This window comes from Mustela lutreola, chromosome 9 (genome assembly GCF_030435805.1).
Source record: "Mustela lutreola isolate mMusLut2 chromosome 9, mMusLut2.pri, whole genome shotgun sequence".
In the NCBI taxonomy this organism is placed as follows: Eukaryota; Metazoa; Chordata; class Mammalia; order Carnivora; family Mustelidae; genus Mustela; species Mustela lutreola.
The window spans coordinates 88,131,208-88,158,014 of NC_081298.1; the positions used below are offsets into that span (position 1 = coordinate 88,131,208).

General features: G+C 48.5%; 1 protein-coding gene across 4 annotated transcripts; it reads left to right on the forward strand.

Annotated features, from left to right (window-relative positions):
- The first annotated feature begins 669 nt into the window (after window positions 1-669).
- On the forward strand, window positions 670-25,474 carry CEP68 (centrosomal protein 68). Of its 4 annotated transcripts, none has more exons than XM_059187832.1 (7): window positions 670-824; window positions 11,742-12,147; window positions 14,155-15,666; window positions 17,045-17,167; window positions 19,739-19,835; window positions 22,691-22,863; window positions 23,794-25,474. In XM_059187832.1, the coding sequence occupies exons 2-7, from the start codon at window positions 11,785-11,787 to the stop codon at window positions 23,812-23,814; spliced, it is 2,289 nt and encodes a 762-aa protein (XP_059043815.1). In that variant the 5' UTR covers window positions 670-824; window positions 11,742-11,784; the 3' UTR covers window positions 23,815-25,474. The 4 variants fall into 4 exon arrangements, with proteins under 4 accessions (XP_059043815.1, XP_059043817.1, XP_059043816.1 ...); XM_059187834.1 differs by having other exon boundaries at window positions 11,742-11,934; XM_059187833.1 differs by lacking the exon at window positions 17,045-17,167.
- The last annotated feature ends 1,333 nt before the right edge of the window (window positions 25,475-26,807 follow it).

Below are 26,807 nucleotides of genomic sequence, written 5' to 3' on the forward strand. Positions count from 1 at the left end.
CTACGCTCCAGGCAGTAAACGCTAAAGAGCTGGGTCATCACGGGCCTGTAGGTTATCACTGCTGGCGGGGGTGATGGTGGAAAGGGACAAGCATCAGAGCCGTCCACCCTCGGACTCCACCACGGATTCCCCATCAGACCTGGCTGCTCACAGAGCCTCTAAGCGGCTCCCGGCTCGTGTATCCACACGCCTCCCACCCTTTACGAGACTGCTTAAGTCCCACCTCACCCCTTAAGTTTTCCCCAACCACTCCTGCGCTTGTGCCGGCTGGCACCAAGTCGCGCCTCTGTCACACGCCCGCGTGTTTAGATGCGAGCGCGGACGCGAGTACGCAAAGACCGTGGGATCGCCTCCGGCGAGGCGGCGCTCCTCGAACGCTACCGCGTGCCCTGCGCAAAATGAATGAACGAATGCATGACTCAGCGCGCGACCTACGCGCTAGGAGAGAGCGCCCTCGCAGGACCCCGCTTTCCCGAAACAGACAAACGTGAGCCGCGAGCGCGGAAGGCGAGGACTGACGACCGAAGAAGATCCGGCCTCCTATAGGCCAGAACGGCACGAGGGGTGGGCTCTTTGGGGGCACTGGTCGTATATTGGTCGAGCCTCCAGTCTTAGGGCTGGGACTGGCCGCGCAGCTCCAAAGACCGCCTCCGCGCGGAGGAGGGCGTGCCCTAGGGGCGTGCCTGGCGCTCGGTCCCGCCCCCGGCGTAGCGGGCTCGGGCGTGAGGGCCGCGGTCTTCACCTGGGACCCCCGTGTCGGGGCCGCCGCGTCGGTGTGCTGTGGTCGCAGGCCTGGTCGGGGCCTTCAGAGGGCTTGAGGCGAGGTAGGTAGCTCCGGCGCGCGGGCGCGGAAGTCGAGGCTTTGCAACCCCCGCCCGCACGGCCCGTTCCCCTGCCCTGCAGCCTCTCCGGGTCTACGAACGGGGCGCGTCGCCGGGCCCCGCGTTCCCCGCCGGGAAGGGCACAAAGGGCTCCTGGGGGCAGGGGGGCCTCGTGTCTTCGCCTCCATTTTGCAGGCGGAACGGCGAGTGCCGGGCGCGGAAGCGAGAGGCCGGGATTGGAAGCGAGAGGCCGGGGTTGGAAGAGCCTGAGCGCGGGGAGGCCGGGCCGAGGGGGGCGCGCGTCCTCACGTATCCTCCTGCCCGAGCAGCTGCGCTGCTGGTCGGCCCCGGCCGCGGACGAACTCACTTTCCCTCGCGGCCTGTCCTCGGGCGTGTGCTGTTTACCCTGCGCTCTCGCCGGGGGCCAAGTGGCCTCGGGAGCCAGGCGCTGGCGCTGCTTGCGGTCGGTGCTAACGCGGAGACCCTCCCTCGCCCGCTGAGGGTCATTCCCACGGGGAAGATGGAGACGAATGATGCTTCCTTGGTGCCGTGAATGCAGCAGCTGCCGAGGGGGAAAAAGTACAATGTCTTGCTTTTTTGTCTGGAAGGGCCACCCTTTCCCACTCTCATCCCCGGAGCTGTGCTCAGCAGCCTAGGGGCACAAGCTCTGGTCCTTTGTAGTTATTTGGTTGGGCTCCGTGTATTGTTTATAATAAAAATGAGCGGAAACCTGCCAGTGCCACAGCAGTTTGACCCTCACTGGGAATTCAGTGAGGAGTGGGGCCTGCGCGAAGATTGGTAGTATTCATAAATACCCTAACAGCTCCTAGATCTAGGGTGGGAAGGATGTTGCTAAGATGCATGACAGAATCTATAGGTCATTTTGCCTAGGGTTTGGTTAAAAGAAGTAGAGGTCACCACTTAATCCTCGTTTGTGCGTCACCTGGATCAATTCTAGGTTACTCAGTAGTGAAAAGAGTAAAGAACTCAGTTTCACCTCTCCTGAAAAACTTTTAAAGCTCTCCCCCACCCTACAGCTAATTAATCACGTCTTCCTTTAGGTTAGTTTAGGTTAGTTTCTACTGCCTCTGCTTTAAACATCACATTGTAGTTTCCCTAGCTCCTAGCACAGTGCTTGCAACATAGAAGACACTTGGACTAAAGCCAAAACAAAACAAAAAAACCCAGCAGTGTAGCCAAAACTTGACAAAACAAAAATTTTCATTCCTTTAATTTTTTAAAAAAGATTTATTTATTTATTTATTTATTTATTTATTTGAGAGAGAGAGAGAGATCACAAGTAGGCAGAGAGGCAGGCAGAGAGATGGGGCAGGGGTGGGGAAGCAGGCTCTCTGCTCTGCAGAGAGCCAGATGCCGATGCAGATGCCAGGCTATCCCAGGACCCCGAGACCATGACCTGAGCTGAAGGTAGAGGCTTAACCCACTGAGCCACCCAGGCACCCCTCATTCCTTCAATTTGTTGGGCCACTTATTTTTACAGATTAGGGATGCAGTTTATTTCTGGCTCTTAAGTTAAATTAGGCTTTATCTGTCATGTTACTAACTCTGGATAAGTTATTTAGCTTCTCTGTGCCTCAGTTTCCTCATCTGTAAAATGGGAGTTACAGTAGTACCTAGTCCATGGGTTCAGAGGATTGAATAAGATTTTGATATAAAGTGCTTAGATAGTTCATGGCTCAAAGAAAATGTTCAGGAGCTGTTAGCAGTCATTAGGATAAAAATAAACAGATACTTAAATAGATTTACTCATGTTAAGTATCTGTGTATACTTGACCCTTCAGGGTCTCTCTGCCTGTTAGTCCTTATCTGTTGCTTGATTTTACAAAGTCCTTAAGCCTCTTCAGACTCCTCCCCAGTGAACATATTCCAATGATTATCTGTTATTCATTTAGAGTCTCACCACCTACTAAAAATTAAGTGCCTGGTAATAATTTGGCCAAGTACTACTATAGTAGTAGTTGATACACTATTAGTGTGGTCTGATACTCAGAATGATCCTGTAAGAGCAGGGGAATAGATGGGGCCTGTTGTGGCTAATAAGAAATCTTCAGGATGATTGGTTCAGCCAGAAAGGCGGAGGTTGTGGAAATGGAGTGGCTTTTCTCCTTGTAACTTAACTGTTCTCATGAAGAAACTGTCTCCTGTCTTTGGAGTTATTCACAGACACTGCGTAAAGTGGAAGAAGCCTTCTCATTGACTTTAGACCTGTTGGCTTGACCTAGAGGTGGCAGATAGAACCTGTAGGGGATGTTGCCTCACTTCCAGGTTTTCCTGTACCACTTTCTGGGGGCAGGATGCAGGTGAAGTTGTATATTTCCTTCCAGCTGTAGGTCCCCTTGGCACATCAGTTTCTCTTAAATCATTTGGAGTCTCCAAAACAAATACTTTCTCCTTTTCATTTGTAACTGTCACAAGAATTCTGGTCTTTGATTCTGTTTTTAATGTAGCCATAATGAATCCTGAATCCTTTCTAGGGAATATGGTTCTTTTTGGGGTCTCCTTTCCAGATCTGACATACTATAATTAGCTATTAAAAACCTGCTACAGGGTGTGAACTTTATCTGGTGTCCTATTGCAAAGACTTTAAGGGCAAAGACCATAAATTTCCTTTTCAAATGCTCCTGGCATAGGATAGGCACTCAGTGGAGTGTGCCGTTGGCTCAGTCTGTAGAGCATGCAACTCTTGATCTTGGGGTTGTAAGTTTAAGTCCCACATTGGCTGTAGGGATTACTTTTTAAAGATAAAATCTAAAAAAAAAAAAAAAAAAAGTGAATGGTTGTAAAGCCACTGTAGTAGTTCTTTCCAGTATGCCAAAACAGGTGTACTGATTAACCTGGTGCTTCTGAAACATTACCAGTCACTTGGAAATCTTGTTCAAATATAAATTCTGATTCCAAGACTCTGGTAGGGCCGGAGAATCTACATTCCCAGCAGACTCTGAGGTGATGCCCATGCTTCTGGTCTTCAGACCACACTTTGAGTAGAAATAGAAACATGCTAACATAAGTATCTGCATTTGGTTTTTACTTTTTTTTTTTTTTTTTAAGATTTTATTTATTTATTTGAGAGAGAGAAAGCACAAGCAGGAGGAGCAGAGGGAAGGGGGACAAGCAGAGAGCCTGACATGGAGCTTTATCCTAGACCCTGGGATCATGGCTGAGCCAGAGGCAGAACACTTACTTAGTGACTGAGCCACCCAGGCGCCCCTGCATTTGGTTTTTAGAAGTACTGCTAAAAACAGGTTTTGTTTTCTTATGGTTTTGAGATAAAGTCTTGAATGTATGATCTTTTTTTATTTATTATGTTATTCTATTTTTAACAATCTTATATTTTGTTCCAAAAAACTGTTCGTGAGGGGCGCCTGGGTGGCTCAGCGGGTTGGGCCGCTGCCTTTGGCTTGGGTCATGAGCTGGGAGTCCTGGGATCGAGCCCCACGTAGGGCTCTCTGCTCAGCAGGGAGCCTGCTTTCTCCTCTCTCTCTGCCTGCCTCTCTGCCTGCTTGTGATCTCTCTCAAATAAATAAATAAAATCTTTAAAAAAAAAAAACTGTTCGTGAAATCATTCCAAGATACTTTCCATATAACAAGATTTTTAATAGTAGTTGAGGCATATAGATTGAAAGAAAAGTAAGATGAAGTCAAGGGTAAGATTAGTATAAAAGGTGTGTGCCCTTCTGTGGTAAGCTTTTTGCTTGGATAGGATTGCAGATTTGTTGCTGAGTTTCCTAGTATTCAAAGCAAAGAGGAAAATTTTACCAGTTTCGCCAGTACCTTTCAAGTAAACACAAACTGGCTGTTCAGTGAAACACTTGTTTTTGTTGTGGAGACCAGAGAATTCTCTGGTGCCTTCTCCAAAAGAGGATCCTTTGGTACAGTGAGCAGCGTTTTTATCAGTTAAGATTCTTATCGGTCTTCATACATGTAACCTGACTGCCTCATAGAAAACACTCAGTACTGTGGTACAAGCAGTGGCTTGTGGAACAGCAACCATGGTTCTAGGACCGGCTTGCTCAGACAATAGGAGAGATTTTTGTTACAGGAAAGCTGTTTTTCTGCCTTGCTCTTTGGTGGGAACAGACGGTATGGTTATTAACACGTTGAGTCCTGAGTATCCTCATGGTTTGAGTTTTGTTGGATGGGGGCAATCTGCTACGGAGACCAGAGAGCTTGTGGTTGAGTGGACAGGGGGCCGGAAGCTCAGCCAAGCTCCTTGTAGATATGGCAGTGGCATCTCTTTAAAGGCCTTTCATAGACCTGCGTGATGAGTTAGAAGACTAGCCTTCCTGCGAGGCTGTCTGGTGGTCCCAGTCAGTTGCCAGCCAGCCTGTGTGTGAGTGAGTGAGAAAGCAAGAGAAGGAACTGGCCACAGCCTTCCCACCACATTGATTTAGAGGGAGCCAGTGGCTCCTTCCCAGGTGCTGGAGGATTTGTTCTGACTAAGCAAAACAGAGGGGAGTAGCCTGAGGGGAAGAAAAGGGGCTACTGGAGCCGGAGCTTTTTTCTGAGGATGGCTTCGGGCCGTTACCAAGCCATGGGAAACATGTCTACCCTCTGCAGCTTTGAACCTCTTTTTCCTTTTCACTTGGCTTTGACCTTCCTTTTTACTTGGCTTATTCCTTTTACTTGGCTTTGACCTTCAAATAAAAAGGTGGACACAGCACCCAGGGTGATCTGCCCCACAGGAAAAGACAGGGTCAATGTGGAAGACCAAGGGACTTGGGGCTTCAATAGCCAGGGAGGGAGCAGGTAGAATGGCGGTTGCTCTTGGCTGTTGACCTCCCAGTCTCAAACTTCCAGCTGCAGTGTTCCTGGCACCCACCCAGCTCTGAGGCAGGCCCTCACCTCTTGTCACTGTCCCTTTTGTTAGCTCCCCTGCATATGTATTTACCCCCTATCATGCTGCCTCCCACGCCTGGATTGGCTTCTGCCTTAAGTTCTTTCCCACAAATATTGTTCCCCACCGAAGCTTTCCAGCAACCTGACAATGTGGGGTCCTACCCCGCCCCCTCCCCTTTTCCTTGTAGGCAGTTTCATGTTTTTAGAGAAAGAGCAGTACTAAAGCCTCTTTGTCTGGTTCTCTGGTCGGATTCTGCCACTATGTGTGAATGGCATTCACCACCCATACCTGTGGCCTCCTGTGAGAACCCAGGGAGTCTGAGGCATTTGGCTCTGCAGTGGTAGGGCTTGCGCTGTGAAGTGACACCTGCCCTGTGTAGTTGGTATAGGTGGCTGACTGTGTGCTTGGGGACAGAGATGGGCCTTGCCCCAGCACAGCTTCCCTGACAAAGTTGGTATAAATTAGATTATTTTGTACGGAGGTGGTGATTTAACAGATCCTGGAGATAGTGCTCAGTTTGATTAGAGGAGGCTTGCTGGCTGGTTGGTCATTCATTCCTCTATCCGAACAGTTTATTATTTATTTATTTTTTAAAGATGTATTTACTTATTTATTTGGCAGATAGAGAGATTACAAGCAGGCAGAGAGGCAGGCCAGAGAAGGGGGAAGCAGGCTCCCTGCTGTGCAGAGAGCCAATGTGGGGCTCCATCCCAGGACCTTGAGATCATGACCTGAGCCGAAGGCAGAGGCTTAAGCCACTGAACCACCCAGGTGCCCCCATCCGAATGGTTGAGTTAGAGGAATATCCTTTCTCTCCTAACGCAGCCCTCCTTTACCCCTCCTGGATAGGAGTGAGTGGGAGGACGAGCCGCCAGCTGTGACAGGGCTGCACCAGGCGGGGGCATCTAATACCACGAAGGGTCAGGTGTCCAGGCCTGCAGAGTCAGCATTGCCACATAGGTGACGTGGGAGCATATTTTTACTGTAGGGCAAGCGGATGCCAACCCTACCTCACTCCTAATTATATGTATCTGGTAGGTCATATGGCCTCTGCGGGAGACTGATAGAGAATTTTAATAGCAAAGTCCAGGTGGTTACTAGAATATTTTGAAGCTTATGTGGCTTGTGTCTTGGTTTGGCCAAGGACAGGGCAGTTCTGGTGTGTATAGAATTTTTGCAGATGGAGGGTGGAATTTACTGTTCGTTTTCTGCGCTCTGAGACCTTAAGGCCCTCACTTCAACCTTGCGGTACTTCCCTGTTACAGAGGAGGCCTCTGCTCATCCCAGAGCGGCTAGCCTGTAGGAACACTGTGAGATCTGTGATCTCTGAGCAGGAAGGCCCCACACAGAGTTATAGGTTCTGTAAAGCTATTGGCCTGGGAGGCAGTGTTGGTCCAACACCACAAGTCCTTTTTATCATCAGGAGCCGTCCATTGGAAGAGGGGTAAGTTGCTTCTCATTGAAAGTGTCTAAGCAGAATCCGCAGCTCCATCCTCACCTCAGAAGGTTAGAAGGGATGATGATCATGTAAGATCTAGAACCTATGGAAATGAGGGGTGGACCTTCATGCCAATGCCCGCCTGGCAAGGGCTGACAGGACTGAACCTCAGAAATCTAAAACTTGTGCATTTGCTAGGCCACTTCATCAAGAGTGAAGGTTTTTTTTTTTTTTTAAAGATTTTATTTATTTGTCAGAGAAAGAGAGAGAGAGAGAGCGCACAGGCAGACAGAATGGTAGGCAGAGGCAGAGGGAGAAGCAGGCTCCCTGCCGAGCAAGGAGCCCGATGTGGGACTCGATCCCAGGACGCTGGGATCATGACCTGAGCCGAAGGCAGCTGCTTAACCAACTGAGCCACCCAGGCGTCCCGAGAGTGAAGTTTTAAAAAATTCTTTTTTGCCTTCAGCAGTCACTACTTCAAGGAGTTTTCCCTGCTTTCTTCTATCCTTCGTGCTCTGTAGCATCTTATATACAACTTGGAACTACCCTCGTGGACTTCTTTTCATTCACTTCCTTCACATGTGTCTGTCTTCCCATAACTTGTGTAGTTGGAGGGGCATGATTCGTCAGGCAGATTAACAAGTAAGATTATGAAGAGACTGTTTATCCACACTGAGAAAATAAACCTGCCTTTTCCAAAGCACGGTTTCCATGAAAATCATCATTTCAGACCATCTTAACCTGTTGCTGAAGGGTCTCTGGGGACAGTGTTAACCTAGTTCCAGTTTGTATGTACACTTGAAAATTACCTAGAGATGTGTCCTGAATAAGCTTATAATTCTAGCTCACCACTCCCCACCCCCCAGGATAAATGGGTACCTTCTTTTTTTGAATGAGTCCAGACAAGACATAAAAATTACATCATCAGAGCAAAGTGATCATTTGTTTGCACCCTTTTCTTGTCCCAGCATCATCATCTTCCTGCTAGGTCACAAGACCACACCTGTTAGTGGATGGGGAAAGCGGGTAGAAGGGGAATTAGCCACCCATCATGGCCTCGGGCTCAGCTTACACACATTTTTTATGTGTAGCTTTTTTTTTTTTAAATTTTTATTTATTTGACAGATCACAAGTAGGCAGAGAGGCAGAGGGGGGGTGGGGAAGCAGGCTCCCCGCTGAGCAGAGAGCCCGATGCAGGGCTCAATCCCAGGACCCTGGGATCATGACCTGAGCCGAAGGCAAAGGCCTAACCCACTGAGCCACCCAGGTGCCCCTGTGTGTAGCTTTTTAAACAGCCACAAGGTGAGGCTGTGGCTCCATGGAAACCTGTTTCAGCTGGCCTTGGTCACTCATCTGTCTGTCCTGTCTCTTCCCTCTTCTCCGTGTGCTGATCTGCTCTGTAACTTGTTCCCTTGATGCTTCATAAAGAGCTTGGGTTCTGGAGTCATAGCGTCCAGGATTTGAATCTCTCTCAGCCTTGGTTTCCCCCTCTGAAGGTAGATAAGGGACCTGCCTCCCTTGGGAAAACCAGCTTGAAGACTGCTGGTGGGTGGGTTGTAAATCACTGCCACCCTTAGGGGTACCACTTGGTGACACAGGCGAAGGACATGCAGGTGCATTCCCCTCCGCCACTGAGCTTCTGGACACTAGTGCTGTGTGCTCTGCCCGCTTTTGCCTAGTCAGTGGTGGTTCCTGGCTGCCTTGCTTGCAGTGAGGAAAGATGGGGAGTAACCACAGCATCCCCCCATAAGGGATCTGTGAAATAAACCAAAAGGCACCCTTCCAGCGGAATACAGTGCTGGGCAGTGATATGAAAGAAAGGAAGCTCTCTCTGTGTATTGCTGAGGAAAGGTCTCCGAGATCATTGTTTTTTTTAAAAAAGGAAAGAAAACATTCTGAAAACAGTGCGCTGCTTTCATGTAAAGAGGGAGAAGGATGAAAGATTTTTGTGTTTGTTTGCAAATGCATCAAGAGGTGAGAGACATACACACAAATTACTGAGACTCTTCACCTGTTTTTATGGGCATATCTAATAATAAATATTCTGCCTTTGTTCTGTGAAACATTGGCTGTTTTTTCTCCCTCAGTTGGATTCCTTTGTGGCTTGCAAGGTGACTTGTTGGCACTGATTCGGTACCCCACCCTCCCCCACGACGCTGATGACCCCTGCTGCCACTCAGTATTCACCGGGTGTGGGCCACTGTCGGCTCGCCCTATGTGCGGTAGCTGGTTTTAGTGAGGGATGGAGACAGGGCAGAGGGAGACTGCTGTAGCGCATTTTATATTACAGCTACCTGTTACCTGTCCAAAAACATTGTTCCTCTGCCCCACCCGGTGGCTGTGAAAAGTAAGAGAGTCCGTGTGAAGTGTGTGTGCTCTTCTGGGGTCGCCTCCGATTGGACCTGGAGCCTCATGTGCCCAGGCAGACAGAGCGCTCTCAAGGGGCAGCTGTGCCCACCCAGTTTCTCAGTGTGCGAGCTGAGCCCTTTCCATGGCCAACCCCACTTTCTCAGCTTCCCCATTGCTCCCAGCACCTCCTCTTGCTATTCCTCTAGCCTCTGGTCTCCACGGAAGCAGGACTATTTTTGTCCAGGTTCTAGCTTTGAGGTTGGCCCAGTGCATTCCGGGTGGCCTCTGAAATCCCAGGCACTTATGTTTCTGTTGTGGCCCTTGCAAATCCTCCGGGAGTTGTTCCGCTCTCACCAGCCCCAGCCCCGTCCACCAGTGCTCCCAGCCTGGACTTGTTGCCTGTACCCTTGGGCCCAGGGAAGGGGGTCTCTGTTATCTTTGCAACTCTTAAAGGAATGGTTGTTATTTTCAGGTCCAGTTCCCACATTGTTCCTTCCCCCACCAAGTGCTCACCCTGGTCTCCCTTGCTCGCCTGCCCACGCGTGCATGTGCATGCGTGCTCGTTGGCACGGGCTCTCTCTCCCTGTCACTGCCACATGCATACATGCTATGTGGCCATTGTCCTTGTTACGCACCTGCATTTCCCCACCTTCCCTCGGGTGCCAGTTCATCATACCCCAAGCTAGTGGGAGAAGAGTTGATGCTTGCCCTCTCTCTGGTCGCTGGCCATCCTCGGAATGAGAGCTGGCCACCTGCTTCACAGCCCAAGGTGGGGTTTCTGTGTTTTGAGAGGATCCTTCCCCCTCCGCTGGGCACAGTGGGCACTGCGGGAACACCCCAGGCACAGCCACGGCCGGAGCCCTGACCTGCTGTTCCCTGGAGCAGAGCAGCCAGAACCAGGCCAGAGCGGCCTGCCGACAGGAGCATTGCGGCAAAGAACTGGGTGTAAGCCTTGGCTCTGATTGGGACCTGCCTTCACCCGCCTGGGCACCTGCTGCTGGGTCTGGTGCTGGCCTTGTAAAAGCAGAGGACATAATGGTCTGCTCGTCTGTCCCCTTCAGAAAACTCCAGGGCCAGGGAAAAGCCAGACCTGTGTTCTCCTCTGAGGAAGTAAACACTGTTTATTCTTTATTTTCCTAACAACAACAACAACAACAACAAAAGTCCTTTTTTTTGACATACTGGTTTCATAAGTACGACATAGTGGTTCCACAGTTATACATGTCACAAAATGCTAACTACTGTAAGTGGGTAAGTATAGTTGCTACCTGCCAGCGTACAGTGTTATTCCAATATTATAAAACATATTCCCCATACTGTGCTTGTTTACTTTATACATCCCTGTGACTGACTGACTTTCTAATGGAAGTTTGTACCTCGTAATCCCTGTCACCCACTTCACCCATTCTTCACCCCTTCCCCTCCGGCAACCACTAAGTTTGTTCTCTCTGAGTCTGTTTCTTTTTGTTGCTCTCTGTTTTGATTTTTAGACTCCAATTGTAAATGAAAACATATGGTGTTTGTCTTTCTCTGACTTATTTCACTTAGCCTAATACCCTCTAGATCCATCCGTATTGTCAGAAATGGCCAGATTGCATTCTTTGTTTCCATATTCTTCAGCTGTTTCCGTATCTGGGCTTTGGTCAGTAATGGTGTGGTGAGCAGGGTGGCATAGACCTGTTCAGATTACTGTTTCCCTTTTCCCCCGGGGACAGTCCACGAGCGGGCGAGCCGGAACACATGGCACTGCCAGTTCGCCTGTTTGAGGAGCCTCCCTATCGTGTGCCATGGCGGCTGCTCCGGTTTTGGGAATTTACCGGCACTCTGTGGGGCTCCCTTTTCTTCACCTTGCCACCAACACTTCCTGTGTCTTGTCTTTTTTGATTTTGGCCATTCCGACAGATGTGAGGTGAGCTCTCATTGTGGTTTTGATTTGCATTTCCCTGATGATGAGTGATGTGGAACATCTTTTCATGTGTCTCTTGGCCCATCTGTGTGTCTTTTTTGGAAAAACGTCTGTTCAGGCCCTCTATCCATTTTTAAAAATCAGATTGGTTTTTTGGTGTTGTGTTATATGAGTTCTTTATATATTTGGATAGTAAAACCTTAGTGGATACATGATATGCAGGTATCTTCTCCCATTCAGTAGGTTACCTTTTCTTTCTGTTGGTGGGTTTCCTTTATTGCAGATGTCTGTTTTAATCATTAAAAAGCAAGGTTTCCTGGACACAGATGCAGAGAATTTATCTTTTTCTTTTCCTTTCCCATTCTGTAGAGAGCTGAAGGCTTCAGGGGAACTCTGACCTAGGGACATCTCGATGGCCTTGGGAGAAGAAAAGGCAGAGGTGGAAGCATCCGTGGACACAAAGACCCCATCTTATGGGCAGTGGAGCTGCAGGGAGCAGGAGGTGGACATCGTGGGGCTCGTGAGCAGGGAGCAGGAGCCACCACTGTGCCTGGAAGCTGAGGCAAGGACTGCCTCCCCTGTATGGGGAACAGAGGGGCTGTCTGCCCCTCCCTGCTGTGATGGGGCTGACCCTAGTCCCTCTGCATCCTGCCAGCCACAGGCCAACGCCAGCAGCAGGGAGCCAGTGGCTGGTAGAGCTCAGCTTGCTCTTGGTTGCCTGCCTCCTCCTGCTGGCGCGGGGACTAGAGACCTTTTGCACTCTGTGGGAAGCCAGGTAGGTAATAAGGCAAATGGGACTGTAAGTTTAATGTGGTCCTTTGGGATTATGTTCTAGCGTTCTCTTACCATCTTACCTGCTTTCCCAGCCCCTGTACAAGGTGGGGAATTGGCGGGCGAAGGTGGAGTGTCTGGGTATGATGATTTCTGTTTAATAGGCTCACTTGGAGAGTTGGGCCTTGGAGCCAGTGGAGGAGGACTCTGTCTACACATGTCCTGTTCCTGAAGAGTGTGACTGGTGACCTTCTGAACACTGGGGATTCTCTGGCCGGGACCTAATGCCCAGAGGGCTGGGCCAGAGGGAGCCGAGTCCTATTTCTGCCTTGGTGATCTGAATTCTTTGGCAGGGGGAAGACCCTGAAGAGACTTGAGGAGGGAGGGTCCAGGGCTGTGGGCTCCTTGAGGCTCTGAGACTGTATCCCTTTGGGACCCAGGAACCTAGCAGAGCCCTGGAGCCCCCGTAGTGGGCGGCACTGTCCCTGGGTAAGAAGAATTTCTTGGGCCTTGCTGATTGCAGGGAAGCCTTGCCTAGTCAAGTCACAGGGAGCAAGCAGTCCTGCTCGGCTCTGTGACTTCAGGCATATCATCAAATCTTTCAGGCCCTCAGTATAATTGGGAAGGTGACCTGAATGATACTTCCCAGATCATGAATATCCTTCCCAGCTCTGACATCCTGTTACTTTTTGCTTGCCAAGGCCTCCCACAGGAATGGCTTTGGTCTCTTCAGTATCCCTGTGGCCTTGGCTGCTGCAGGCTGCCCCCATATGGTTCTGTCCTGTGAGGATGGGCTGATCATGACTCTCTGGGAGGAAACAGCAGCTGGGCCCATCTGCCTGGGAGCCAGGGGTGGTGGGAAGCCCAGGGCACCTGTGAGTCAGAGATTTGGTGAGGCAGGAAGCAAATAAGCAAACCTGGAAGTAGCTGTTTCATGAGCTTACTACAAATGGACTTATTATTGTGGTACCTGTTGTTCATTGAGCTCTTACCCTGTGCTTCTCACACCTGAGTTCCTTTAATCCTCGTGTCCTGAGGAAGGGGTACTTTTTTTCCCCCTTTTAAAAAAAATTTCTTTTCAGCATAATAGAATTCATTGTTTTTGCACCACACCCAGTGCTCCATGCAATATGTGCCCTCCACAATACCCATCACTTGGCTCCCCCAACCTCCCACCCCCCGCCCCTTCAGAACCCTCAGGTTGTTTTTCAGAGTCTATAGTCTCGCATGGTTTACCTCCCCTTCCAATTTCCCTCAACTCCCTTCTCCTCTCCATCTCCCTATGTCCTCCATGTTATTTGTTATGCTCTACAAATAAGTGAAGCCATATAATACTTGACTCTCTCTGCTTGACTTATTTCACTCAGCATAATCTCTTCCAGTAGGAAGGTGTACTATTACTATCGCCATTTGACAGACCAGGGAAGGGAAGCCCAGAGTCCTCCGTCCGGAACGTGGCAGTTAGGTTTGCATAAGTCTTTCTGGTTCCAAAGCCCACGCCCCTAGCCATTGGGTTGTCCTACCTTCCTCAGGGGCAGTTCTTCATCAAACAGACTGGAAACTCAGAGTTGAAGAGGCTGAGATGAGGGACTCACTGTGTTCGTTTATAAGAGGCATGAGCTGAGCAGGTGGGGCTGGTGGGTCTCCTGCCTGTTGGGTGTGGATGTATCTCAGGGCAGGGGTTTCTGCTGCCCAGGACACGCTTCTCCACGGTTAGGTGGTGTGCCCCAGCATGACAGCCGCGTGAGCTGTGCCTGCTGTCTGCTTGCATGAAGACTGGAGGGTAGGAGTGGTTTGGGGACCACAGTTGGCTTCCCAGAGCACGCAGAGCTTCCAGGCTGGCCACTTGCCACATGCTGTCCAGTTCTCGCATCAGATGGCAGACTGCTTGCGAGAGTTCTCCTGAATATCATCTGGGTCCCCAAGGAAAATTCCACAGCTCTCCTCTGAGAAAGACGCTTGATTTGCTTATTTTCACCTGAGTGCTTTTTCTTCCCTCTTCTCATTGCAGATGGAGGAGACCAGGCTTTCTGCCTCAGAGGATCTACCTCAGGCTCTCAGTGTTCCCAGAGCTACAGGCCTTTGCTCAGGACACGATGCCGATAGCGAAGATGACTCATCCCCGGTTGAGTCGCCGCGAGCGCTAGACCTCAGCCAGCAGCCCCACTACTCAGGTTTCCCTTTCCCACCAAGGTGGAGGCCGCTGGCAAGCCAAGCTGCCCCTGCTCCTCAGTTCTCCAGCTGCAGCGTCTCTGCCTCCTCCCTCGGTAGTCTCCAGGGTCACCGAGAGAAGGCAGAGCCTCTAGGTTGCTCCATTGCCAAGGTCTCCTCCTCTCTGCAGCTGGTCGTCCCCCCGCTGACCCCCTCTGTGGTGGGGCCGGGGCTCCAGTGGTCACCACAGCCCCCATCTTCTGGGGTTGATGCTCCGGGGCTGGGCAGGAGGCGCCTCTCCTTCCAGGCCGAGTACTGGGCCTGTGTGCTGCCAGACTCCCTGCCTCCTTCCCCCGACCGCCACTCCCCGCTCTGGAACCCGAATAAAGAGTATGAAGATCTGCTGGACTATACATACCCGCTTAGGCCCAAGCCTCAGCACCCAAAGCACCTTGACAGCCACACGCTGGCTGACCCTGTCCTGCAGGACTCAGGTGTAGACCTGGATAGCTTTTCTGTTTCCCCAGCAAGTACCCTGAAGTCCCCCACTAATGGCTCCCAGAATTGCCCATCAGCAGAGGCTTTCCTGCCATTCTCTAGGCCCAGAGAGCCAAGCCTTATGCGGTCGCCCTCTGGAGTACCCCAGAAGCAGGGCAGCCTGGGACTGGCATCTTGTAACCAACTCGCATCTACGCCCAGAGCTCCAGGCCGTAGGGACACTCCTTGGGAGAGCAGAGAGCCAGCCCTGAGGGGTGTGAAGGACTGGCTCCCCGTGGGCAGGCACCTTGAGGTGGGATCTCCCCAGCTGAAGACATGGGACAGAGGGTGGTCCTTGCCTAGGACGGAGAGAGAGAAGGGGGCCAGCCGTGGTGCCTGGCACCCTGCCTGCACAGAGTCCAGATGGAAATCAGAAGAGGAGTTAGAAAGTGATGACGAGTATCTTGCCCTGCCCACTCGGCTGACGCAGGTTTCTAGTTTGATTTCACATCTAGGTTCCATTCCTACCTTGGTGACCCTGCCCACCGGGGCTGCCAAAGGGCAGACCTCCCTGGATCCGTCAGACAGTGATAGGCCAGCTTCTCTCCCATCAGACTCGAGCCAAAGCCAGCTTCCTTCGGGGACTGTCTTCAGAGGGCCCAGGGGCCCCGAGGGCCAGAACAACTGTTTGCTGCACTCCTTCGTCCAGGCAAGGGGCCCTGGAGGGGACGGCAGTCTGGGGAGCAGCCAGGCGCTGGGGGTCTCCGGACTGCTGAGAGCACACTCTTCCTTGCCAGCTGTGTGGGACCAGTGCGCGTGCTTGGACCCAGATGCTACAGGGCAGCCTCTCGGGAAGGGAGAGCAGGGAAAAGAATCGCTCATGCAGTGTGTGAAGGTAAAGAACGCTCAAGGGGCTTTGCCTAGAGGTGTGTGTTCTGCCAGTGCGTGGAATCAAACATAGTAACCTGGAGCACTTCTTACGGGCTGGGCACCGTGCTGTGCCTTCTCTTAGTGGATTCTCACAACTGGGCCCAGTAAGGACTGTGGTGGTCGTTTCACATGTGGAGAAAAGGCAGTGAGGGGTTAGGTAAGCTGCCCACCCGAGGTGGGAGCCTGACTTAACCACCACTCCAGGCTGCTTCCTGGGGCTCTCGACCTTGAGGATTGAGAGGTACTCTGCACAAGAAACATCCGTGCTCACGTGCCCTTAGGAAATACTGAACTGAACCAAGGTAAATGGTTTTCTTTCTGTAGGTCTTCTGAGAGCTTTAGTTTGATAAAGTGGTGGAACCGCTGAGTTGAAGTTCTGGAGACACTGTGTCCTGGCCATCTTGGTCACCAGACCTCTCGTCGACTGGGGGCTGTCTGGAGGGGGAATTCACAGTCTGTGGAACGGGGTCACCAGCATGAGGCAGATCTGAATTTGAATCATGGCACTGCCATTATTTGGAATTTTGGCTCAGTCTTTTGAGTTTGCTCATTTGTGAAGTGTGGAGCCTTGCCTCTTCGGGATGATGTGTGGATCACATGAAATAATTCATGCCAAGGGCTTTGCATAGTCCCTGACACAAGGATATTCGGGAACGTGTCTCTCCGCACACACACAGTCCATGCGTGGCCTCAGGCCCTGGGTGAGCACACGGACACTGCACACACGCAGTAGTAGGCTGGGTGGCGAGACCCAGGGCCAGCACAATAGACATTTCCTAGCATTTGAGGGCTTGAATCAGCCCCGTGATGTCCATGTATGATTCTGTTTGTCCTGGGAAGCAGGAAGGACAAATGTTAGCATGTGCCTCTTCTGTGGTAAAATACTGAAGGCAGTCTTTGAGGCAAATGCAAAACAGGGACACACAGTTTTGATTCACTTGTTTCCTGCCATGGGTTCCAGTTTGTCATGATTATAGTCCTTTATTTTGTTTTCCTCAGGGACAGAAAGTTAGCAGTGGTGCTCACCCAAGAATCGGTTCGCATGTCAGGGGTGCCTGCTCTGGGCTGGATCCTGTTCTCCCCTCGTGCAGGGCAGGCTTCTCTCAGCCTGTCATGTTTGGTGTCACAAAGGCTGAGGGGAGACCGAAACCATATTGCCTTCACGGAGGTCTGGAGTTATGGGGTGGGGACAGGCAGGGAAGGAGGGAAGAGAGCTCCTCAAGGAGGGGAGGGAGGGAATGTTCAGGAAGGGTACACAGTCTGTCTCCCAGAATCCCCTGGCTTGAACACATAAACTGCAGTTTGGTCAGTAACACCAAACTTGTGTTCTTTTGTCTACACAGACATTCTGCTGTCAGCTGGAAGAGCTGATCCGCTGGCTGTATAACGTAGCGGATGTTACCGACCACTTGATTTCATCTAAGCCCAATCTTACAGGTCTCAAGTCTTCTCTGCAGCTTTACCGGGTAATATGTGGTCCTGGCTTCTGGCTGTTCACTCACCAGAGTGGTGGCTAAGTACTTGATTACAAAGTAAAAGCTCAAATAACTGATACCCGGTATGTGATGGCACAATTGACTGTTTTACCTGAAATTTAATTAGAGGCCCTTTTCAGATTTTTACTGCTGAAAAACCAAAATGTAGGAGCGATTTCCCAGGCCAAGCAGAGTTTGGAGAAAATATATTGATCCTCAATCAGATCTACTTAAGGGAATTTGCCATGTAATTTTGCAGATGTCTCGGGGTTAAATGTAGAACTGCACTACTACGAGTCACTAGTCACATATGGCTATTTAAATTAAGTAAAATTAAAGATTCCTATTTTCCAGTTATACTAGCTACATTCTAAGTGTCCAGGCATCATATTTGTCTAGTGGCTACTGTACTGAACGGTGTAGATGGTACATTTCCATCATCATGGAAAGTTCTGTTGGACAGCCCTAATTGGAACCTGCTTCTCGGTGTATTTGGCTTTGGGTTGGGGGGTGTTTGGGTTTTTTTTGTTTTTGTTTTTGCCTCTTTTTCATTAAGGTTTTGTTATTTTTAAAATCTCTTTAATTATGAGTTCTGGTTAATTTGACTTTAGAGTAGGTGTTTGGTGTGATAGTGTGTGCCTGCTGTTCTGGAATAGTTGTCAGTAGGTCCCCCTTCATTTTCAGAAGTGTTCTGAGATGTATGATAAATTGTACAATTACCCTAAGTATAACATTAATCTTGACTGAACTACCCACAGACCTCTAGCATGTTTGGTTGGCCAAGCATTTCTAACCTCTTTTGAAGGAGCACAGGTAGTGTGTGGGGTCTGAGCCTGTGAGACTAGTCTAGAAAGGGTTTTTTGAGACAGTTCTTTGGATTTCTGTCACCTTATCAATTGCCTTTAGAGGCACCTTAGCAGAGCAGCACACCTCAACATCCCCCTCACACCCTGGCAACAGAGCGAGCCTTTGTCTTCCAACGTGGCACCAACTAAAATGTGAGGGCAGGGACTTCCCTGAATGGGCCAGCTTTTGTACTTTAGTGGGAGTGCTGTTTACTGCTTTGTGGAGAGATTGCCCGGAGTTCCTTGCCCAGAGTATGCTTGAGGAAAGAGAAGGTTGGGTGGGACAGGGTCCTCCATGTGTAGCTTCCGAATGTGTGTGCAGAGCTGAGCAGGGCCCACTCCTTCGGGGCTTGGGGACAGTACTGCTGTGGGGAGAGAGGAAGCTGCCTGAAAGTTGCTCAGAAGTGTGGGCCCAGTGTCTGAGCTTCATCCCTATCAAAGCAGGTGCCAAGTAGAACAAGTCCAGTCCCTCCATTTCATCCCTCACTCTGTCCTTCTCCCCATCATCGTGCAGGCTAGCCAGAGCAGCTTTCTTGCTTTGTGGGTAGAACTGAGATCTGAGCTGGGCGTTATCCTCACAGGTCATTAAGACTAGCCCCCTTGTGTGTCACCCACACAGCTGTGTCACAAAGTGGGACTGCTGTCGGCCCCTTCCCCACACAGATTGGTGCATGCCGCATGTGTGTGGGAGAGCTAACTCGACCCCTGCTGAGATGATAGCTCATATAAGCATGTCTCTGTGTGTGCTCACATATTGTCAACTCTGACTTCATCTCATGAACTTTGTGTCCCATAAACACAGTGGGTTTATGGCAGCATATAAACTACAGAAAATACTAAAGAATAAAATAATAAGTACAGGTATTAGGGCAGCAGAAAACTAAAGATAGGAATATAGTTAAATCTAAGATTAAGATTTTTTTTAAAGATTCTATTTATTTATTTGGCAGATCTCAAGTAGGCAGAGAGGCAGGCGGAGAGAGAGAGGAGGAATCAGGCTCCCTGTTGAGCCGCGAGCCTGATGTGGCGCTCGATCCCAAGACCCTGGGATCATGACCTGAGCCGAAGGCAGAGGCTTTAACCCACTGAGCCACCCAGGCGCCCCTAAGATTAAGGTTCTAATTCCAGAATGTGAACCACCAAGTTCTGTACCCTGTACTAAAGGTCGTCATGGGTTTGACTTTACACATCTTAGCAGCTAGAGGAACGTCAAAAACAACTACAAGGCTTGGTACCCACAAGGGGAAAACAAATCAGCTGTTTAGGAGACTCACAGCTTTCCTGAGGCCCAAGGTCCGCACAGAGTAGGTCACTGAGGGAAGAAGTGGGTGGGGGTCCCTCTCTTGTGGGTCTTACTAGGTTCGTTAGAATAGAAGTGTTTTGAGAATCCTGTAGCCTCGTGAGTTTAAAGAAAACTCCATGAGATATGACAGAAAGAAACCTGAACTCCCAAGCTGTTCATGAACTAGGCTCTGTTGGGGAGAAGAAAACTCTTATTTTGTCCGACTGTAAACGGAAAGAAGGATGGAGTATTTCCTTTGGGCTCATAGTAGGTGAAGTTAAACTAATGCACTGCTTACTTGGGGAATTGTGATGATTGGGTGGGTTTGTCTTCAGGTTAGAGGGGAACTGAGCTACTACTCCACAAAGGATCATTTTGAGTAAGTTTTATCAAACGATAGTAACAAAACTTCTTTCTTTTCTGATATGCTTTAAGCAATTCAAGAAAGATATAGATGAACACCAGTCCCTGACAGAGAGTGTCTTACAGAAGGGGGAGATTCTTCTTCAGTGCCTGTTGGATAACACCCCAGGTGAGATGCTTGAAGTTTTGAATCGAGCCGGCTCTCACTCCCTCTCAGCAGCAGGTCCAGGGGCCTAAGGGTCACTGGTAAGGATCCAGCAGTGCAAGAGCACCACCCTCCCCCCACCCCCCTGGCACCCACTACCTTAGATACTGATGGCTGCCTGCCAGCCCTCACCTCATCACTGTCCCTGCAGCCCAGAAAGCCGGTCACCTAAAGGTAAGCAGAGTCGAGCCTGCGAGGAGGACACTCTTTCACCTTCTCCTAATACTGACCTGCATGGGAATGCTGGTTTTCATCCAGTCACCCTTGGTTCTTTAATAGGATGTTCACAGTAGGGGGCCCTCAGGGGTTCCCCTCCTTTCCCAGCACAGGCTGAACCCCTCTCTGGTTATCTGCTCTCTGGCATTCTGCTCTGAGGAAGTATCCGTTTCTGCATTTGAGAGCAGTCCATTCTAAGGGAATGGGCTGAAGGAAGAAGTGCGCTGATGAGAGGGGACAGTCTCGAGTTCATTTTGTGGGGTGGCTTGCCAATTTAGGAAAATGTAAAATCAGACTTTGAGAGTACACCTAAGTGTGCAGGGTTCAAGGATTTATGATTGGTGTTGCCCTTGCTGTGGACAGATGGGACATGGAGGATGAACTCGGAAAATGCTAGGCTAAAGCAAAGAACTGATAGATTGCCAAAAGCAACCCCTGATTTCCCGTAAGACTAAAAAGCAAGAGCTAAAGATCCCCTTTATATTATGCCTCAGTTTGGAGTGAGGTGGGGCTTCTGCTGGAAACAAACCACAGAAGCAAAGCTGGGCCAGACCTGTGGGCTTGGGAGGCGGTGAGGTGGCGCTTACCCGACCAGATGGGTGCCTGCGAGTGAGGTGACCTAGAGCAGTTTCTCAGCCTGGGTGGTATCCGCATTTGGGGCCGAATCAAGCTGTGTGAGGAGGGTGGCCCTACACAGTGCAGAAGTTTAGCAACATCCCTGGCCTCCACCCATTAGATGTCAGTGGTACCTCCACCTCCTTTCCAGTAGGGACAGCTCTACCTCCCTCCAGATGTTGTATCCCCTGGGATATCCCCTGGGAAGATGGATGACCAGGGTTGAGAACTGTGAACAGGCAGAGGGGTTTGAGCCACTGAAGGACTTTTCAGCAGGGCAGTTACCCAGTGTGAATTATGGGAGTTCTTTGTTTTGGTTCCTTCGCTAGGGTTTTTGGGTTTTATTGGAGCCTGAAGGACTCCTGTGCTACTTGTCCTCCTGAAAGCCGTGCCCGGACACTGTGCTGCAGCAGTTGACATATTAGTCAGCCTGAGATGGATGGTGTTATTACTCATCTCAGTTGTGAATCTGCCTTGGAACACACAAGCAGGGACAGCCTGCCTCAAGCCCCCTTGATGCTGACTGCCCTGGTGCTGTGCCCTGTCTGGAGGTGTGGGGGCCTGAGCAGGAAGGGAGAGAGCTCCATAGTAGGAAACTCTGCCCAGAGGCTGCTTATAACAATAGGCCTTTTAAAAGCTACAGGTTCTTTGACCTTCATTCAAAAACCAACCCAATAATACTTCTCAGTGCTTAATCTGGAAAAAGAACATCCCCCTTTCCCTTGTCTCAAAATAAGAGGCATTTAGGGTTCCTGTGATTTTCAGATATGTACTCAGGCTCTTTGAGATGGACACATTGCCCCTCCCATCCTCTGCTACGACTAACCAGAAACTGGTTGTGTGAAGACCACACATTCCCCTTGACCTTCAGAGTTGCTCCAGCTAGATGTAGGCGTCTTTGACTATCTCCTGTATGTCTGTATTCAATTAAAACACAAAAGCCTGGCTGGGAAAGATTGCATTCTCACTCCCAGCTTTCCTTTTACTTGGCCCCAACTAAATATTCTAACATCCTAAAATAAAAGTTCAGAACAAAAATAAAGGGTCTCTGAATTCCACACTAAGGAAAACGATCTGGTGACTGTGGAGTGGTGAACAGCTGCTGCCCGCAGGCCACCTGCACGACACGGCACTGCTCTGGCCTCCGTAGAGGCTGATTTCACCGCAGCATGCGCTGGTTCCTCCTCGTGCTGCATCCTCTGTAGATAGGCAGCTTCCCCTTTCCCTTCCGCTGCTGGCAGATGCTGCAGCTGTAGCAGGAAACTGGAGGGAGTGTTAACATAGCTGATAAAGGCTCAGGAAGCTAAGGCAGCCTCTGTGTTTAACAAAGGAAATAAGGTTTTTTAGAGAAAAGCCAGCCTGCTGTGTGTGATGCACTCTGAACTTAGTCCATCCCTTCCGCAGATGAACACTTGGCCTGTTGGAGGAAATCTTGGCTTCACTAACCTCTTGTCAGCCTGCTTTCAGATCATTTTCTTTTGAAGTGTCTTCCTTGAGGACCCACGAAAAAGGGTTCACAAGCGTTCCCGAATACATTACTAGGCTAGCTGTATACATGTTAAGTACCAGTTCCCCAGCCAACAGAAGCTGTTAGGACCTGATAGCAGGGCCTAGTGTCCTGATCTTGGCATCTTGTTTTATGTAAGTCTGCCTCATACGATCTGGGTGTGCCTTGTGCTTAACTCTAAAAGCCAGATAATACCAGTCACCAGAGAACCATGCTTATGTGCCTGTTTGTGAATTATGTAAATCCAGAGTGGAGCCAGTGAAACTTCTCCGCTCCAGTCAGAAGTCAACATAGATCCTCCAGTCAGCAGCAGTCCCTGGAGTCACTGTTATAAAGCGTAGACATCCTGAAACTATGGCCCTGTTCCTATTCTGAGTAAAATGCTGTAGCCTTCTGTGATTCTTTAGAAAATGTAATTACATGTTGTGTTTTTGTTTTGGGAGGGTTTTTTGGCCTAATTGCTTTGAACCTCATTTGTTAGTGTTAAAGGATGTCCTCGGGAGGATCTCGAAGCAGCCCAGTGAGCTGGAGAGCCACGCAGATCGCCTGTATGATGCTATCTTAGCTTCTCTGGACATGCTAGCTGGCTGCACCCTTATTCCTGACAACACGCCAGTGGCACCCAAGAGCACGGGTGTAAAGGGGATGAGCCTGGTAAGTAGGCAGCTCAAGAGAAGAAAATCTGTCCTCAGACCCCAGTGCCCAATTAGGATACAGAGCTCATCAAACAGTTGGCTATTTCTTAGAAGCTTGCTGAACCAAGTTATTTAAGTAAATGAGATGCTAGGAGGGGACCCTGACACTGAAAAAGGAAGATGCTATCATTGCCAGGAAGAAGGTTGGGTGTCTTCCTGTGGTGAGGGGGCTCACTGGTGCCTTCCATGACTTCCTTTCACCCTTGCTGCCTGCTTGAGGACTAGGGTGCCCCATGCTTGCACTTTTGTGGCAGTCCCTACCCCTTCAAGACAACAGTTGCAAAACTCCTCTATCCCTAAACTGGATTATGTAAGCTTCTCCAGTATAGGGCCACTGTCAGGCTGCCTGTTCTGTAGGCTCTTCCTGCCCAGCTCCTTTGGTGCTCAATCTTCAAGCAACTGGACAGCACCAAGTGCCCACAGAGACTGTTACTGATAGGTCCCCCTCCCTCCCTTCCCAACAGTGATCCCTGCCAACGCCCAAAAAGGGCTAGGGGGATAGGCGGGATGTAACCTGCCTTAGAGACTTAACATCTTTCTTTAGATCTTTGGGAAAGTTGAACAGGGAATGATAGGGAAGAGGGGTTGGTGCCCAGTGTGGGATCGCCACTGCCTAACATTCTATATGATTCCACAACTGGACCACACTTTTTCTGAAACTTCTCTCCCACAGCCAAAAAAAAGTGGTACTTAATTCACAGACTTTCTAGGTTCACTGTAGCCAAGAGAACATAAAGGATAAAATCAAAGTATGTCAAGACAAGGGAGTCCCTGTACTTGCCTCAGAAATTTGAGCAAGAGTCATTTTAATTCTAAAATAAATACAGTGATTGTCATTTCTTCCTCTGCAGCATTCTGCTTGTTAAAAAAGTTTCTCTTTCTCTTTCAGGCATCTCAAGCAGATATGTAACCTGTCGACTAAAATCTGGCGGTGGGAAACTTTCAGGAAGCCCTTGTAAGAGCCATTTAACACTGAAATCAAGGGGTAAACTTAACTGTAATGTACTAGCTTTAAAATACCTTTCTAGTCCCTGAAGTGTAAAGGCTGTTGAGTTACTTTTCTTTATTTAAAATGAATCCTTCCAAACTGAGGTTTTCCTTTTGGTGCTTCTCTATAAAAGCTTGTAGTTTTGCAGTTTTTGATCAGACAAGGCTGATAAAGCTTATTTACAGGTCTTTCACTGCTCCACCCCGCCCCAATCCATTTAAAAAGACCAGAGCTCTTAAAATAGTCCCTGCTGAGAGCCTTTGAAGAAGGTTCACAGGAGAGAGAAGGTACCAAATACTTGGTATTCTCCGGTATACCAGAAGACCGAAGAAACTTGGGGGGTAGGGGATGGGGAAGAATCATTGGCCAAGAACTTGGGGTCTTTTTATAAAATTAACTTAGGTTTATAAATCCCTCTTCAAAGTTTTAGAAGAGACTTTAAATCTCCAAATTAATAGTTCTAAACGAATTATTTTTGGCTGTTAGGACATCTTGGGGGTTATCTTTGGGGTTCAGTAGGGCTCCATCTGCCTGCCTAACTAATGTCAGGGACTTAGGGAACTGTCACTAAGCTTCTGCAGGACTGTGGCCTGATTATCCACACCTTAAAACATTTAATACAAAATTACCTCTAGAGCGACACCACCGTGTATTCCTACTCTCCCTTAGAAGAGTAGTACAAGATCAGGGAGAAGGGCATAGATAGGGTCATGCAGCCTGGTTAACTACAGAAACTAAGGCTGTAGGTAGTGAAGGAAAAAAGGGAAATTCTTCATGGCTTGGGAGTGACATGTACCTTGATAAGAAAAAATATATAACCATCAGTTCTGTAGCTTTCTAAAGCAAAATGTTAAGACTTCAGAAAAGGATTCTTCACACTTTATCTTTTGTCAGACTCCTTCCAGATTCTCATTTGAGGAGGGTTCATTCTTAAGGAAGATCTCCTGTTTATAAAGAAAAATGAACAAGTCATCTTGAACCTAAAGAAGGTGACTTTGGAACCGTTATTCTCATGAGCAGACGTCCCCTTAGAACAAAACGTTTAATACAAAATTACCTTCTTTAAAAGTTTAGGACTTTAGTTTTGAGGCCATGTATGTAATCCTACCACCATCTCATCTACTTCCATATGAATTTCAAGTCCTATTATTAAATGTGACTTCTGCTTTAAAATCTGACTTTATCGTCACTGGGAAAAGTTGCTGTTAAATTCTAATATTTAAAAATTAACTACAAAAGTAAACTACATAAAATGCACTATTTCAAGTGCCTACTGCTATGGTATGATTTACCAATGAGCAAGGGCATGGAGCAAGGACATGATCAGAATTCAACTATGTGTTTTGATTCTGCCACCTCCATATTAATCTTGGTTCCATTGTGAGATTTAAAAAGGACAAAACAAAACACCTCCAGAGCAAATAATTACATGCATAAAATATTCTTAAAAACCTACAAATGCTTTAAAAATGTATAATGGCCTCTGTTCTTAAATTGATCTATTTCACCTTCTCTTTGATGTGGCTATAAATTGGTACATGCCTTTCTACTATTACAGGATAGCCCTAAGGTGTTAAACCCATTTATATTTGCTAGTATTTGATAGACCTGTTTGTATTAAAAAAAAAAAAAAAAAAAAAAAGGAACCCACAAAGATGACAACCCTAGGGAAACAAACTTGGCCAATGTTATAGCAAGTGAATGCTGAATATACCATTCTGTTCTCATCCAGCCTAATAATTACCAGTTTCAACAGACAGGAATTTTGGGAGTATTTTATTTCAGAATACCCTGTTTCCCAAGAAACGAATTACTTTACTCAGAGATTATCTAAGATATTTTTATCTCCTTTGAAATAAGGTGTGACTGAGGGTACTCTGGACCTAGCTATGAATGCCATGGAAGAGGTCTCAACACAGCTGTAATTTTTTTTTTTTTTTTTTTTTAACACAGCTGTAATTCTATCTTTAGCAGTGCTGGAAGGAGTTTAAGATCACCCTTAAAACGTTGGCTGAAATGGTTTTAGCCTAGGAAGATGCTGCCAAGCAGCAAGTCCAAGAGCAGACGTGACGGGGTTAGAAGCAGACAGCCAGGCCGGCCAACTGCACTGTGGTTGGTGCACATTCGCCTTAAGGACAGCAGTGGCTTATACAGACCTAACAGTAGTTATGAGATCCCAAGTTTACCGGTAGTAAAGGCTGCTAGTAGTCCCTATACATAAATAGAATCGAAGTCCACAGGGAAGCGTACGTAGTACTAAGATCTGGGTTCGGGTTGCAGTTCCACGGCTAGGTTCATCTGCAAATAGGAGACAATATCAATACAGGGCTATTTTGAAGCTTCAGTGGGACATAAGGGATGAGGTCAAGTACGCTGCAATGGCAACACATATACTAATACTAAAGGAAATTTCAAAGAACAGGAAGTTCCTGCTCAGACCAGAGTGCCTATCATTCTACTAGGATTTCCCAGAGATTGCGACCCCCTCAGGCTTAGGACACTTCACTTACATATGCTAATTCATGGCAGCCAGGGACATTAAAATATGACAAGTGGGAATTCCCCTTATTAAGGAACAAGTTATTAAAGCCCATAGTAGCTTGAAGTGTTTGTATATTTTTTTCAGAACTGCATTTATTGTCCTACGCGAAAAAGCAAATAGGGAAGCATGCTGAAACATTTTGCGGTAAGCCCCAGTCTTGACTGCCATGGGGGAAAGAACACTAGATTTTCAAAGCTAAATAAGTATGTAAATATGCTTACATCTTAAATTCATGTAATGTTCGTTCTTATTAACTCACCAATAAGCTGCCAGTTTGAAGAGCATCACACTAACATTTGTAGCATTCATCTACTTTAGAATAAAGTTTCTTTATTCTTTCCCCCTTTATACTGTATCATTAAGGCAAAAACCA